At 39.4% G+C, this 15556-nt stretch overlaps 1 protein-coding gene across 1 annotated transcript; it reads left to right on the top strand.

Annotated features, from left to right (window-relative positions):
• Window positions 1-1583: 1583 nt before the first annotated feature.
• On the top strand, window positions 1584-10896 carry LOC138600539 (protein-glutamine gamma-glutamyltransferase 2-like). The gene is made up of 15 exons (XM_069671982.1): window positions 1584-1669; window positions 2092-2259; window positions 3132-3383; window positions 3595-3713; window positions 4888-5016; window positions 5224-5401; window positions 5514-5649; window positions 6174-6283; window positions 6451-6566; window positions 6939-7065; window positions 7955-8070; window positions 8614-8788; window positions 8960-9123; window positions 10098-10231; window positions 10360-10896. Exons 1-15 carry the CDS (start codon window positions 1660-1662, stop codon window positions 10508-10510), a joined length of 2085 nt encoding a protein of 694 aa, XP_069528083.1. The 5' UTR covers window positions 1584-1659; the 3' UTR covers window positions 10511-10896.
• Window positions 10897-15556: the final 4660 nt, after the last annotated feature.

Raw genomic sequence — 15556 nt, 5'->3', positions numbered from 1 at the left:
CTGTAATTCCACATCCATCCTATTCTTGTGAACACGATATCTCAGGAATGCCTAGATGGAATTTCTTCCAATTTGGCACAATCATCTACTTGGACTCAAGGATGAATTGAGTAGATTTTGGTGGTCAAAGGTCAAAAGTCAAGGTCACTGTGACCTCACAAAACAAAAATCCAATTGATTTAGACCCCAATGTAGTTGTATGGATGACAACCAGGACATTCCCCTGGTAATACACAATGAGCTCTTTGATTTCGCTAATATTGAACTTAAGGTGATGATAATTGCATCATGTGTCAAAGCTCTTTATCAGTACTCTCTCCTCCTCTGAAAAAATAGTCTCTAAGTGAGGGCAGCGTATTTCTCATTGGAAACTGTTCACTGGAATCAAGCATGTCGCTATATTATTAACTTCCATTTAGTCAAAAGATACACTTCACACCTTCTGTTTAATAACTCCATCCACCATCTCTCCAACTTATTTTAGTTTATCTGTACTCTTGCTTGAGAAAATGTGCTTCCTTGTGACTCCTGTTATTAGAGCTGTGCCCCAATCCAGAAGCTGCAGCCTTCGAAGGACGTATTTGAAGGCTGATTGCGTCACAGCAGCGCATCGAAGGCCGTCCTATTTTGAAGGCTCCTTCAGATATAGCCGACAAATGCATCCTCTTTTCCAAGACCATGAAGGATCTATTGGGTGCATCCTTCATGGCCCAACGTATCCCAAGATTTATTGCAGCAACTCAAACGAGATGCCGGACTCTTTAGCGGCCGATGTAAATGTTTTTGGTTACAACTCAATGAAATAGCTCAAGATACAAATAACAAAAGGGGCCTAGAAACTTCAACTTATCTTTAAAATAAAAGGTTAAGTTACCTGATGCTAGTTAGCCAGCAAGCTACCTGTTGCTAGGCGAAAGCATTCTGGGATGCAGGGCGGGAACAGCTGGTGACGCAACAGGTAATCCTCCGTAGACCAGACTGTCTCATTTCAGTTCGGCCTTAGCATCTACACAGGCTACGAAGGACGCGTCCTCCATAGACCGCCTCCTTTGAAGGATGCAGCCCCTGAATTGAGACAATGCTAATGGTTACTTTAATTTAGCATTTTAGGGCGGCTAGCACGGCTATAAAATCATATTTTTAGTAGGTACAGGCCTCTACTTTGGAACATTTATTAATCAAGTTAACCAAACTCCTTTCATTTCACAGATCAATTCAGATCATTCATATTGTTATAGTTTTTTAGCTCCACAAGTAAAATCTCTTTATACGTTTGTTCCTCACAAACACTTTTCACTAGCTTTAAGGTTGACACACTCTGGCTGTGGACTTGCCTTTATTTGAGAGAAAACTGACTGACCTTTGTTAAGGATAAAGAAGCAACATCAGATACAATCAATTCTCTGGTGTAAGGGTGTGACAGACGTCGACTATCTGTACGGACAATCCTCGTTGGTATTATCAATCACATGATTTCACTTTGCTGCGGGTGAATTCTGTTCATGCTTGTCAGCGATCCATGAGTCCGATGGCATGCCGATGGTGTGATGGGAATTTTGGGTATTTTATCTTATGAGGAAGTAAAAGTGTTCTATAAATTGGATTTGAACGCTGCAGGACTGCAGTGCTGGTCGGACCTACAACGGCAACACTTACAAGATGGCAAAGAGTGAGTATAATTATGTGCAGTCTTTGTAATGTAATGTTGCTTTATTTCTTTATTTATATCGATTATATCCATGATGTCACAGTCAGAGTGAAATATAATGGACACACTTTGGTTTTGAATGTGACATTTATGCTAATTGTTGAATACCACACATATAAGAATGTTTACTTCAAGTGACTGAGGTATGGAAGCTAAAGTGTGCCAATTTTATAATAAAAAATTATCAGTCATGTAATTTAAAAAAAATTAACAATAATTGAAGACACCATAGGTTATTTAAGAGACTTGAAAACATTTTTTATAGAGTTTTATAGACACAATTGTAAACGTTTTTGTCTGTGATTTATGAATCCTTTGTGGACAAAGATTTAATTGTTAAAGATGGTAAAATTGGTTGTAATTTTGTTGCTTTCCTCTTGTAGTGATTAAGAATGTGGACTTTCACTGCCAGTCCAACAACACCGCCCATCGCACTATTGAGATTACATCTAAGCAGCTGATTGTGAGGCGGGGCCAGCCCTTTCTCTTGACTCTGGAAATGATGCAACCTTTCAAACACCATGACATGCTGATCCTCACTGTGGAGACAGGTAGTTTGCTGTACAGTTACACTCTTTTAACAAAGTAATTTTGATGTTTAGGCTTTTCATTTTTACACTGAGACTTACTGTTTAATCATCACCAATAAAAAACTTTTCATTAAACGAGATTATGGTGCAGGGTAAAGGTCAAATCAAGACTCCTAATAAAGCAGGTGGAGGCTTCGTCCGAGCCTGGCAAAAGATGATCCGGCCCAGGACACTGATGTTCGTTTAACCGAGGCGATGGGGGAATTTTACTATAACTTACCTGTTTAAAATATATAAAGTTAAAGTTTTGCAATTATACGTTTGGCCATTTTTAGTGATGAGAGCTGCTAGCTGCCTGCTTGGTTGTCGTCTCAGCTAATTCAGCTACTGATCATTACTATTTGTCCATGTGTTGTTGGTGCCTTTTGGGGATTATTTTAATACAAATACGTAAAAATTATATGGCTGGTTGTGTGGATTATAGTACGCATCCAAGAAGTCTTTACACCATTTTATGGTGAATGAAATTCAAGCATGATTTATTTCTGGTTGGCACTAATTAGCAGGTATGGGTGCCTGTGCTTACCATAACTGGCTTCACAGCTTAGCCCATTCACTACCTAATTAGCCAGTGAATCGATTCGCCTTGGGTACAGACTATATAACTTTGATTGAATTGAAGTGTTTACCAATCCGCTGTTCTTCTCAAACCAAACCAAATATGGTACCTGAAGCTCCAAAATCCAAGAAAGCAATGGCCGAAATGGCGTACTCTGGGATTCAGAAAGGCAGTCTACAAACCGATGGGTGGCGTCATGGTGGCGTAGTCCAACATTTATACAGTCTATTGTCACAAAACAGTAATTCATTTGTCCTCACACCTTCCTTACCAGGTTCTGCTCCATCAGAAAGTCGTGGGACCCGGTCTGAGTTTGGTAACCCAACTCCAATGCACGCCAGCGACGTCAAGGCAATATGGAAGAGCAGTATTGACAAGAGTGCCAAGCTGCAGTGGGGCGTTGTGACCCTGTCCGTGACCCCGCCTGCTGATGCTCCTGTCGGCAGGTACTCACTGTCTGTAAAGACAATGAGTGAAAAGAAAACTCTGGGGACTCTGGTGGTTCTCTTCAACCCCTGGTGCTCAGGTTGGTAGCTTCACAGCAGCCAACACAAAAAATGAAACAAAAAGTTGCACGTGACACACATTGGCTTGAGACAGAAGTCCTGTCACATTTAACATCTTATTTAAAAAAACAGTGAATGAAATTTACAAGGAAGCAGAGGTTCCATCATTAAGAGTGTTTTCAGTGCTTGTTTTTGGATTTGACGGCATTACTATTGTTTGTTTGTCTGTAGTTGACTGGGTGTATCTCCCTGATGAGAAGGAAAGACAAGAGTATGTAATGAACGAACAGGGAGTTATCTATAGGGGAACGTCTCATTACTCACACCCGATGGCCTGGGTCTTTGGACAGGTGAGCATTAGATTTCTAATAGACTTGCTTTAATACTTTGCATTGAGACTTTTCTGTAAATCCTGCATTGCTAACGAGCATTTTTTTGACCATGTTCTGAGAAATTAAGTATGTTTTCACATAGAAAATTACAACAAACGCAATCTCCATGAGGAAAGACGAGTACTAATAAAATAAAGATAAGTATTCATAATAACAGATGAGAAGTCTTGGACGCTTAGACTCTACAGGGAGATGGCACTGACAAATCTGCAACGACCAGGGACACTATTTCGGCAAGAACAAGCATCAAAGTTGGATAGGGCAGCGTAAGAAGGCCCAGAAAGGACAGGGAATGACACAGGGCTTTACTCAGGACAGGGTGGGGTTGATGAGCAGGGCTGGGTACCTTACTACAATGGCGCATGGTCAAAGACCAATTAGTCCTGGATGATTGGGTTGGTTTGAAGAATGAAGGGACAGCAGGATATTGGCCATTGAAACAGAAGATCTCTAGAACAGACACCTGGAAGGCTCTACTCAAGTGCATTGCCTTCATTGTTCAAGGTGTCAATGATGTCCTGCCAAGCCCAGGTCTGGCGGAAGGCTACTATCTCTTGCCTTAAGACCTAGTACTGAAGGCAGTGGCAGAAATGGTTCCTGGGACAGTCACATGTGTAATTTGGAAGGCGTTCTGTAGGTGGAAAAAACAACAGTATCCGTTCTGTCCACAAATATGCCAAACACCATGCGTTTCCAAGCAATGACCTTGACCAAATGAATTAAACTTCATTGGGACAGAGGAGGGAATAGTGGGATGTTTTTCAAGTGGCACAACTTCCACAGAGGTTAGAGGCCAGGGTAGATTGATGGATGTGCAACAAGACATGAGTCAATAATTTGCTTCCTCTTTTCCTCACAATAGCCCACATTGGTTTTTGGTAACCTGACCACAGCTATTCCATAATCAAAAGTATTACTGTAAACTGTGAAGACCAAAGTCCTCAAATCTTAATAAAGTGGTGTTTGTGGCCCTTACGGCGATCCTTACCTGGCCATGACCAAGTTATTTTTGTTCTTAAACAGATCAGAGAACAAGTTTATGTTTGTAACAGTGATTTGTAGCAATTGTGAAAGGCACAGACATGTGGTATGTGGATCAATTGGTGATTCTAACTTCTGTTTTCCTGCCCAGTTTGAGGAGGAAATGGTGGATATTTGTCTCAAGATGTTGGACATCAACCCAAAACATGCAGAAGACCCGGCTGATGATGTCTCTGCTCGCTGTAACCCCATCTATGTTAGCCGTGTGGTCAGCGCCATGGTAGGAGTATTTTTTAAGATGATTTCCTTTCAGTTTATTTTTTCAATTTCACTGAATGGTTCTGAAAGAAATAATGTAAGTCACATTTTAATGCAGTGCTTAATTACTTGTGCGCTAAATACTACTAGGAGTATTAATTACTCATGTGAGAAAAATGTAAAGGGCACTGATGGTTATTCAAATAGCAGACGGTCTTACAATCTCCAGATCAACTGTAACGATGATCGAGGTGTGTTAATGGGACGCTGGCATGACAGCTATGCTGATGGAGTAAGGCCCACCCACTGGATTGGCAGTGTTAGCATCCTTCAGCACTGGTACCAAAACAACTGCCACCCAGTCAAATATGGACAGTGCTGGGTGTTTGCTGGTGTAATGTGTACAGGTATGGTATATTGTTGTCCATCACTGTTGAAATACAATCTAAGCAGGACTGATATACTGTTTGACTTCATCATTACCATTAGTAATTTTTATCAAAATATGTATGATTCCAGTGATGCGGTTCCTGGGTATTCCATGCCGTGTTGTTACCAACTTCCAGTCAGCTCATGATAAAAACAACAGCCTCACTATCGATGAGTATTATAACGACTACGGATTACGAACCACAGAGACCGAAGACAGTGTCTGGTAAGACAAGGATTCAGACAGACAGATTTTTAGGTCCTGAGCCGAAATGATTTTTTTTCATCCTTTGAGGGCAAAATATACTGAAAAACAAATACAAACATCTGAAATGGTGAAAATTTAGATTTTGTTTTTGTTTTTGAAAGTGGGTTCGGCAAAAATGGCTCCAAAGCCAAAATCAAGGCATCGAGGATCCTTGTCTCGAACAAGGCCATGTATAAGGTGCTCTTTCCAAAAACATTCTAAAGGCTTCAATTCTCCGGTCACAAACATCAGAAGCTGTGAACAGCAGAACCAGTGAGCAAACACCCTGGAAACCACCCTGAATATCTTAGGAACCATCCCAAACAACCTATAATATTTTCTAACAAGCTGACAACCATGTCAACCAGACAATCATCCTTGAAGCTACCTAGTAGCACCTTAGCCAATAATCAGATGATCCTTGCAACCAGAAAGCACCATTAGGTCCCACCTTTGACAATCCACGGGACTGGAAGATTGGTTCACTAATTTGTGTAATGCAGGAACTTCCATGTGTGGGTGGAAGGATGGATGAAACGACCAGACCTCAAGAAAGGAGACAAGTATGATGGCTGGCAAGTCTTGGATCCCACACCACAGGAAATGAGCGAAGGTGAACAGTTAGTTCTGTCTTCAGAAATAAATGTCTCACAAAGAGTTCTACAAAAGATTTACATGGTTGCATCTTTGGCTCAGTCTTTTAAAGTATGTATTTTTCTTCTGTTTGACCCTCAAAAGTAAAAAAAAAAAAAGAGTCAAACTTTGTGCTTCTTCCCTCAGGAGTGTTCTGCTGTGGTCCAGCCCCAGTCACCGCCATCTTCCAGGGTGATGCTGACCTGAAGTATGACGTGCCATTTGTCTTTGCTGAAGTCAACGCTGACATTGTCAAGTGGATGGTCAGTGCCCCTGTTTAACACCTACATGATGTTATATGTAGTAGCGACTCTGGAACTACAGTTCCTGCATAATCTCCTAACTTTTCCTTGTAACCTGTTGCACAAGCCACAGATATTATTGTTAAGTTTCATTTCATTGACCTTTCTACCAACGGTAGTTTATTGAAGACTTTAAGAGTTCCGAGCTCATGCCACATTTCCTATTACCATTTTTTCTCTTCTACCATTTTCCATTGGACAAAGGGAAATGGGAAGCAATACCTTTACCATTATGAAGCTATATTTCCATTGGTATATAAATGAATTTCCCCCACCTGTTTAGCTTGTCTTACACATAGCTATGCCAATTTTGTTGTTTGATTTTGTTCTCAGGTCAATGCTCAAGGTGTAAAGCGGAAAATGCACTCAGATACCTCTACAGTAGGCCAGAACATCTCTACCAAGGCTGTTGGATACGACGCAAGAAATGACATCACAAACAACTACAAACACAGAGAAGGTAAACACTGTGTGCTAATATGAATGAGTGTCCTTAGAGGAAAATTTCATTCAATATTTGTGTAGCTAGTGCCTTCTTGAAGGGCAAATCTAAAAACACATTGGTTCATTCAAGCCAAGAAATCATGGCGCGAGCCAAGAGTTCAAGGAGTTATCACCACGTAATATGATTCCATAACAACATGAAACTGTCTGGACCATTAAACTGTTAAGGCTACAAATAGTTATGCATGAGACTAATTCATATAATATCCATATTTCTGTAATAACTTGCACATAATACCTTTGGAAGAATGACCTCATGGTCTATGCTAATCCAATTCCAATTACTGATTCTTTGGACCTTAATGCTCTAAACAAAGGAAACAACTTGCTTTAGATTAAACTTAAAGAATCTATATTTCTAACTTCCTGTCCACTTCTTTAGCAATAAAAGAGCCTCATCTATACCATTATTTAACAGCCATTTAACCACCACCCAGAACACCAAATCAACAATCAAGCGACACCATAGGAGCGACCGAAATCCCAAGAGGTTTCCAGAACAGCGACAAGCTCATTCATCCAGACGCTATCTGATCAATCTGGTTTTTATATCCAGATTTTTTTTAAGGTCTTCATTGTGCCTTTATGAGTTAGTCACAATGTTTTTGGTGGGGGTTTTAACCCATTAGTTGTGTCTGTGAAGGTTCTCAGTCATCCAGGTCATGGTTATTCTAAGCTTACCAACAGTCCAACAGTCAGTTTAGAACTGAAGTAGCCTTTCGGACGAGAGGTGAAACGTCTTCAAGAACTTCAACCAAGTCCAGCTGCCTTTTGGATTAAGCTTAGAATCACCCCATGATTCTCAGCTCTAATACAACTGAATAATTCGTTTTTTTCCCCAACAGGCAGTACAAAGGAGAGGGCAGCCTTCAGGCAAGCTCTCAACAGAGTGAACTCAAGAGATGATCCAGAGGAGGATAGCAAAGATGAGCCACTGTTGGTGGAGATGAAACTTGAAGAGGTAAACACTAAGTTGGTGGATCTGCCGGATATGATCAAATTATCTGACTTGCATGTATTCTTTAAGATATTTTTGTTGTTTGAAAACAAGCAAGAACAAAGGCCAGATACAGAAGTTCAGTTATTTTTGTACGGACCATTAAGGAAGTCTTTAACACTAATATCAGCATGCTAAAATGTTTACAATGATGCTGATGTTGAGCAAATATGTTAACTATATTCACCAGTTTAGCTAAGGGTGTCACATTGCTAACATTTGCTATTTATACCTGAACAGAAATTACTTTCTTCACCCTGAATTCCATCAGTTTTACAGGTGTTTGGTGACAAACCGGTAGCATTCGGTATAAGTACCAAAAGTCAGGAGTTATGTTGATATGAACATTAAAAGCTTTTCAATTACCAAGCCGTGAGCTAGAAGTATCTACAAAAAAATGAGTGAAACAAGGAGTTCATAACAAGGACATGTATCCCTGTGGGGGCAAAAATTCAGTTCAGGTTTGCTTTTTTAAGAAAACACTGACCCCTTTTTTTTCCAAACCAGGATACCAAGATGTTGAACGGTCAGGATATAAAGCTGAAGCTGAAACTGAGCAACAAAGATCGTACAAACAAGACAATGTCCATTCGTGTCAATGCCCAGGCCATGAGGTACAACGGTACACCAGCACACAACATCCAGAGCACAGTCCAAGAGAAGACACTGCTGTCTGGACAAGGTCACCATTTTTTAATTTATACTCAACATTATGTTTCATTACAAACCATTTTTTAATTTTGAAGACTTATTTTTACTTTACGACTGAATATATTGGTTATTATACCGAGTCTAGGCAGTATATGATGCTATAAAATACTCAGAACCTGAATAGACTCTCTGTGTCCAACAGATGTGATCCTACCAATTCAGATCCCATTCTTAGTCTACAGTAAATACATGGTGAGCTGTGACAGTGTGAAGGTTTCAGCTGTGGCCTTTGACAAACAGAAGGGAGACGACATCTATGAAACAGAGACTGACATCACTCTGGAAGAACCTTCCGTATCTATAAAGGTCTGTACAAACAGCAAAGGAAGTGTTGGATTACAATGGGAAGTCAGCAATTGACACAGTTCTGTGAGGGTATACTCAGCTAAATGCTAACATTAGATGTTGATGTTTTGCAGGAATAATATCGCCAACAAATGTAAAAATGGTTAATCAAAGTGTCAGACATTATTATCTATTGGCAAACCCCCCTTTTTTTATTTTAACCAGAAATGGCTCTTGGTTACATTGCTGCTTCTCAGATGCACCAGACTCCATTGATAAAAACAGTGATTTTACATTTCAGAACACTGGAGTCACCAGTCTACCGCTGTCTGGATCGGTCAGTATGTTTGTGTTATTGTGTGACTTTGGAGTTTTAAAGGATTAACTCGGATCCAACACAACACAGTAACACAAACAAACTAATCACTCCTCTGTTCTTGAAGGTTAAATGACTGTTTTTGTTAATGGAGTCTGTTGGCTTCAAAGAGAGTGATGTAACAGCTGTTTCTGGTTTCAAAGAAAGTGTCTTGCCTTAATACATCTCTGTAGGGATCCTTTCTGTAATGTTTAAATTAAATTTAATTAAATTAAATGGACATTTAATAAGCAATCTGACCCGTTAGTGACAGAACACTGGACAAAGTGTATTTGGGAACATTGTTTGCCATGAACCATTAAATTGCAGCCATAAGAGCCCATTTCGTAACTGTCGGCTGAAGGAATCTACTGGAGTAATGCCAAAAGCTTTTGTTCCTATTTGTCCTTTAGACCCAAAAATATGTCACAAGCTGAAAAATCTGGAACTTTTTAAGAGAAATCCATCAAGTAGTAGTCGATATGTTTCAGCCTGGATCAAAGAGGTGGACCGAGACAAAAGAATGACTTGTATTAACTTTAAGATGCTGCAAAAATGTGTATGCACTTGTTTTTGCAATGTAAAGTACATCTATGTGTGTGTGTGTGTGTGTGTGCGTGCGTGCCCGTGTGTGTTTTAGGTCTTCGGTGAAGCCCGGTTGTTTCGAACAATGACAATGGAGGTGAAATTCACAAACCCACTTAACGAGAAACTGAGAAACTGCTCTCTTACCGTCATCGGATCCGGCCTCTTCAAGTCAGACTACGTAGAGGGGTAAGGATGTGGTTACCAGGTTGAAAACCACAACACATGAGAGAGTATAACTCAGACAGGAGCTGTACAGTTACAGCAAAGTTATCAAAATCTGATCATACACAATGTGCACCCATGTATGTTTTCAGCAACACAAAGGAGTTGGACCCAAAAAGAACCCTGAAGCTTCAGATCACAACGACGCCCTACAAGGCCGGGCTGAAGACTGTGGTGGCCGACTTCGACTGCAGCTCCTTCAGAGATGTGAAGGGCAGCTGCACTGTGGACGTCAAACCCTGAATCTCTGCGTACATTCCCAACATCCTGTACACCTCGTGTTCGTCTGTTTGTAGCCTCTAATTAGGCGAAAATCAGCAGGATATTCTTGTGATTACTTCAGGTTGTGGCTTTTCTTTGGTGTGGATTTTGTCACATGTACTGTTAAAACTGTTACAATATCATTTGGTTTTGTTGCTTTACTTTGTTATTAAGTTGATAGACTATTTTTGGCATTTTCAGCAGGGGTTACAAACGTATTTGGACAGGATGCCTCCTCTACCATTTGTCAAAGATGAGTCTCACATTCTTTATTTGTTCAGAAGTTATGGGTCACTTTTATTCATGTAGTAACTGAAACCAAGCTTGCGAGGCTGATGCATATTAAACTTTAAATATGGGGAAACATATATCATTTCTTTGTTGTTGATTTAATGTTTTTGGCGCTTTTAATGATGGGACAGTGGATCGAGTCCGAAGCATGGGAGTAGTTTGTTTCTCTGGTGGACAAATATGTTATACGAACCCTTAAAATCAACTGAAACACGTCTTTTGCAATGATTACATACATGCACACGTTATGTGTTGCATGTACAGTGTGTATTCAATTATATTTTCCCTTGATACATTTGTACTGATCAAATGTTCCCCAGTTCAGTTTGATTTTCAGTAATAGAGGGAAAACGACATACACAATTCAATTTCCTGATGAGGTGTAAGACTGGTGGATGGAGATTAAAATTAATTTTATGACTCTGAGAAAAAGCCAAAGTGTCTGAGCAGACTGATCTCTGCCCTGGTTCCAAACACAAAGACATGTTGGCATGTGACAGCTACAGAAATGTGCTGAGCTCTGCATGACTGCCACCCACAGCTGATATGAACATATTTAGTTCTGGTTTGAGGCTAACTCTAATTTTTCAAAAACCCGGCACAACCAGTCCACATAGCTTTTCAGTAAGATTGACTCAGATTATGAAACCCTGGAAAGGAGAAAGGTGGAAAAACTAAAAACTTACAGGGGAGCTCTTTTATATTTTTATATGATCAGGTGTTTGAAATGTTTTGGAATTGCTCCAGTAGATCACTTCAGCCAGCAGCTACAACACGACTGTAATGGCTGCAACGTAGCCCTTTGAAACAATAACAGGCGAGCAGGTAAAATCCACTGAAAGTGCATGTTTTTTGCTCCATCATAGTTTATTGAGAGTTGACCGTATTCACATGGCAGCCATTTTCCTCTGACATCACACTCAGGGTCCTATAAATGTACACAATTTCACAGTTCATTAACATTGATACCTTCATACGATCAGAAACTGGAAAGACTTTGGTCAATAAAAATCAGGATGAACATTTTGACCATAATTCAAGCTAAAACAACAGATTTGAAAAAAACAAATCTACAGCTAACAGCTAACGTTAGCATTCAACCACTTCCCAGCTAATATCACCATCAGCTATTAAGGGGCTAAATGAAAATGTAAAGTAAATTTGAAAGTGTTATTGGAAAAAGGTAAATACACATAACCTTGTAGAAACAACATATTTGATTAGCTGCCATTAGTCAAGAACTTAAGTTAGCGTTGAATAACTTCCTAGCTAACATTACTTTTAGCAAAGTACAGCTTTCCTAATAAATAATACAACAAAACCAAAAGGTATCATTACAATAGAATAGAACAGAAGAGAACATTCAGCCATTTCCTAGCTATTGGTAGTTTTAGTTAAGAAATGGCTAAATGCTAACATTAGCTGTTGACTGACGGTAGATAATGGGTCACCAGCTAAAGACAAAGCACTTCATAACATTGGAGCTTCCCACCCTGAGCGAGATGTAAGAGAAAAAAAGCCACCATATTAATGTTTCCTCAGAGTATCTCAATGACGTCAGAACAGCCGACTCCGTTGAATGAAATCTTGGCGCGACCCTTTGGCCTGATGAGTTGAGGGGCATCAACCTTCTGCAGGGACTTCTTCATCACCAGGCTGTTCATCATCAGCGCCTTCTCCAGCTGGTTTGTTTCCATGGGAACCTCCCGGTTCTCCAAAGAGCCGGAGCTGCCGTTTGGTGCGAACAGATCTGCGACCAGCTCCTTTAAGTCAGTGTAGTTAGTGCCGTGAGATTCGACCCTGAGCCGGACCATCTGGAGGACCAGGTGTGCTGGAAGGTTCATCCTCAGTGCCTCACAGACGATTTCTGATATCTTTGCATCAATTCCAGGAAGGACTTGAGAACACCTAAGGAGATAATAACAGTTATGACATAATCTTGCAAATTAGAATTTTAAATGATGGAGGATGATCTTCAAAGGGAGGCACCCAGGAGGCATCCTAATCAGATGCACCTCAACTGGGTCCTTTTGATGCAAAGGAGTAGCAGCTCTACTCCGAGCTCCCTCCGGATGTCTGAGCTCCTTACCCTCTCTCTCAGGCTGAGCCCAGACACCCTGCAGAGCACACTCATTTCAGCTGCTTGTATCTGCGATCTCAGTCTTTTGGTCACCACCCAAAGCTCGTGACCACAGGTGAGGGTTAAAACAATTTGAGTCATATAACTTAATTTTATTAACCTTAGGTGCCATTTAAACATAACAGAAGAAGAGGGTATGATGAAGATGGCATCTGGAAATATGAAATTTGTGTTTGTTTCATGTATTAAAATAAGAAAGGATACAGTTACTTCATGGATCTGATGTGATGATCAATCAAGCAATAAAATACTTCCAATATTCCTACTTTTGTCAACTTTCCCTGGATGAAAACATGGGAAAGTAAACATTGTTTTCTTACCGCTGTTTGGAACCCATAGGTGTTATGTGTAGTCCGACAGCAGCAGCTGTTGGTTGGTATCCTATAGATGACAATCACTGCGCAGCTTAATCTATAAAATTTATGTTGAGATTTACATCTTATATCATTTATCTGCTAAGTACAAAATAATGTTTAAAGTACACATTCAACCACATTGGAATATAATATTTACTCATATATAAAAATAACAGTTTATTCAGTATATTAAAGGACATTTGTGAGGATCTTTGACCTTCTTAACGAATCATGAGAGTTTTCTTACCAGTGCTCAGCAGATGTGAGGTGTGAGAAGACTTCAACTTAAGATGATCTGTTTTTAACAAGGAGAGGCATCGTGTCATCACTTCCTGTTTATTTTTTTTCATTCAGCAAAAAAAGATCAAGAAGAAGGGGAAATTTTCGTTGAGAAACTTTTACCACTGTTTTCATTTACTTTTGAATGGATGAATTTAACAAATAGAGATGCAAATGTTTTTGTCTAACATGATTTTTTAACATTTTAAATCTATTCACAGATTCCAAAAATGCATGTGAGACTGATTTTGTGGGTGAATATGTGGTTTCTTATATTAGGTTTTTGTGCGGGATGAAGAGGATACAACTGTTTCATTGTGCGGCCCTGTTGGAAAATGTCAAAATACATATAATTGATTCCTTGATTTTATAGATTTAATTTATCGTACTAAAAGAACCTGAAGTACCTCAAGTGAAACAAATACTTGAGTCTTCTTTTAAAATCCTACAAGTAATGAAGCATAACAGCAAAATAAACTGGTTATCAATAACATTTCTTCTGTGACTGTAAGTAATAAAGTTTACTGAGTTCCTGCAGGAAGTTGCAATGTTGTGTTCCCGCAAATTCAACCAACCAACCAATCATCCAATTTCCCTGCGTGCTTGATGTCAATTATGGCATCAAACTCACGTCTTTGATGTTCAAAATATTGACCTCCTGAGGTCTCTGATGTTGTTTAACCATAAGAGGACATCTTTTACTGTTTCTTTAATATGTTTGGACCGCTGTTTTATTTTTTGCCATTAAGCAGACTGCTGCGCTGTTCTAATGAGGCTCTGGTGTGATCGTCTCTCTTTCATGAGCTACCTAATCCAGCCACAAACTACACAGTCTTTAAGGAGGCTTTATACGGTGATCATTTATCTATGTTTACATACTGAAAACGATTATCCGTCCACTTGCTGTCCTCTAACAGCCGAAAACAAGGATATATAATAACCAGCCACTGGGACACGGGGAGAGTGGATCGTATGCAGGATCAAAAACAAACTTGCAAGGTGCAGGGAAAAATACATTCTTCTTTTATATTAACAACTTTTTCTCGCAATCAAACAATGCTTTCTCTGGTGAGTCCTGGTAAAAAGCCATTCACCATCCCAGTGCCTGCCCTTCCTCTCCTACCTGCCCATAAATATATGTCACCTGGTGCAAACTACCAATTCAAAATAAAAACCTAAATAAATACTCAAATATATTAATAAAACACAATTCTTATATCTACCTAAATGAAATAACAAAAAATAAATGACTAAATGTAAAATAATAAAATTATACACACGATGTGAAAAGCTCCAACAAACGAGTAGAACAGCATAAATGTAATAAATAGCGTGTAGATTCTCCCATGAGCATATACAGTAGATTACATTGAATAAGCACATGAAGTGCAAAAAACACTGCATTCCTGGCTGCAAACAATCACAGAAAATGCTGCAATATCCTGCAGTCTGTATAGTATATCGATATGTTGTATAACAACGCTACGCAGACGACACTCAGGTTTACTAAGCTCTGTCCCGGATTGACACAGCGTCATTTTTATTATCCTTTTTTTTATCATTCTAAGTTGATTTAAATAGCACCATTAAAAATTGAGTTTACAAAATGTTTTGTTAAACATAGCAAAAGAAAGATACTCTAAAGGCAACACATAGATACAGACAAAGAAAGACAACTTTAAGGTACGGACATGTGAAGTTAAACCAAGAGGACAAAATATGTTAAAGACAGAAAACAGAAATGAGGAAAGACTAGGATGGTGAAAGAGATAAATCCAAACAACAAAAAAAATAATATATAAATGCAAATATATAGAAATATGTGTGCATTCAGATTGGGGAAGCAGTTACATTTTAATCCTTCACTTTCAATTTTACTTCTGTCTATACTGCATTTTTTTTATATGCCCAATGAGGATGTGGTCTGCGAACATAAACCACACAGCTGTGTCTCATCCACCG

The sequence above is a fragment of the Semicossyphus pulcher genome, unplaced genomic scaffold (assembly GCF_022749685.1).
Source record: "Semicossyphus pulcher isolate SPU_LCO1_2020_fin unplaced genomic scaffold, fSemPul1.0.p SCAF_21, whole genome shotgun sequence".
Classification (NCBI taxonomy): domain Eukaryota; kingdom Metazoa; phylum Chordata; class Actinopteri; order Labriformes; family Labridae; genus Semicossyphus; species Semicossyphus pulcher.
This window is presented reverse-complemented; position numbering and strand designations above follow the sequence as displayed.

Bases quoted from the DNA above. Each gene is read 5' to 3' on its own strand.
- LOC138600539 (XM_069671982.1), top strand. The intron at 8,071-8,613 runs GTAAACACTAAG...TTTCCAAACCAG, and splicing joins TGGAGATGAAACTTGAAGAG to GATACCAAGATGTTGAACGG. The intron at 9,124-10,097 runs GTCTGTACAAAC...TGTGTGTTTTAG, and splicing joins AACCTTCCGTATCTATAAAG to GTCTTCGGTGAAGCCCGGTT.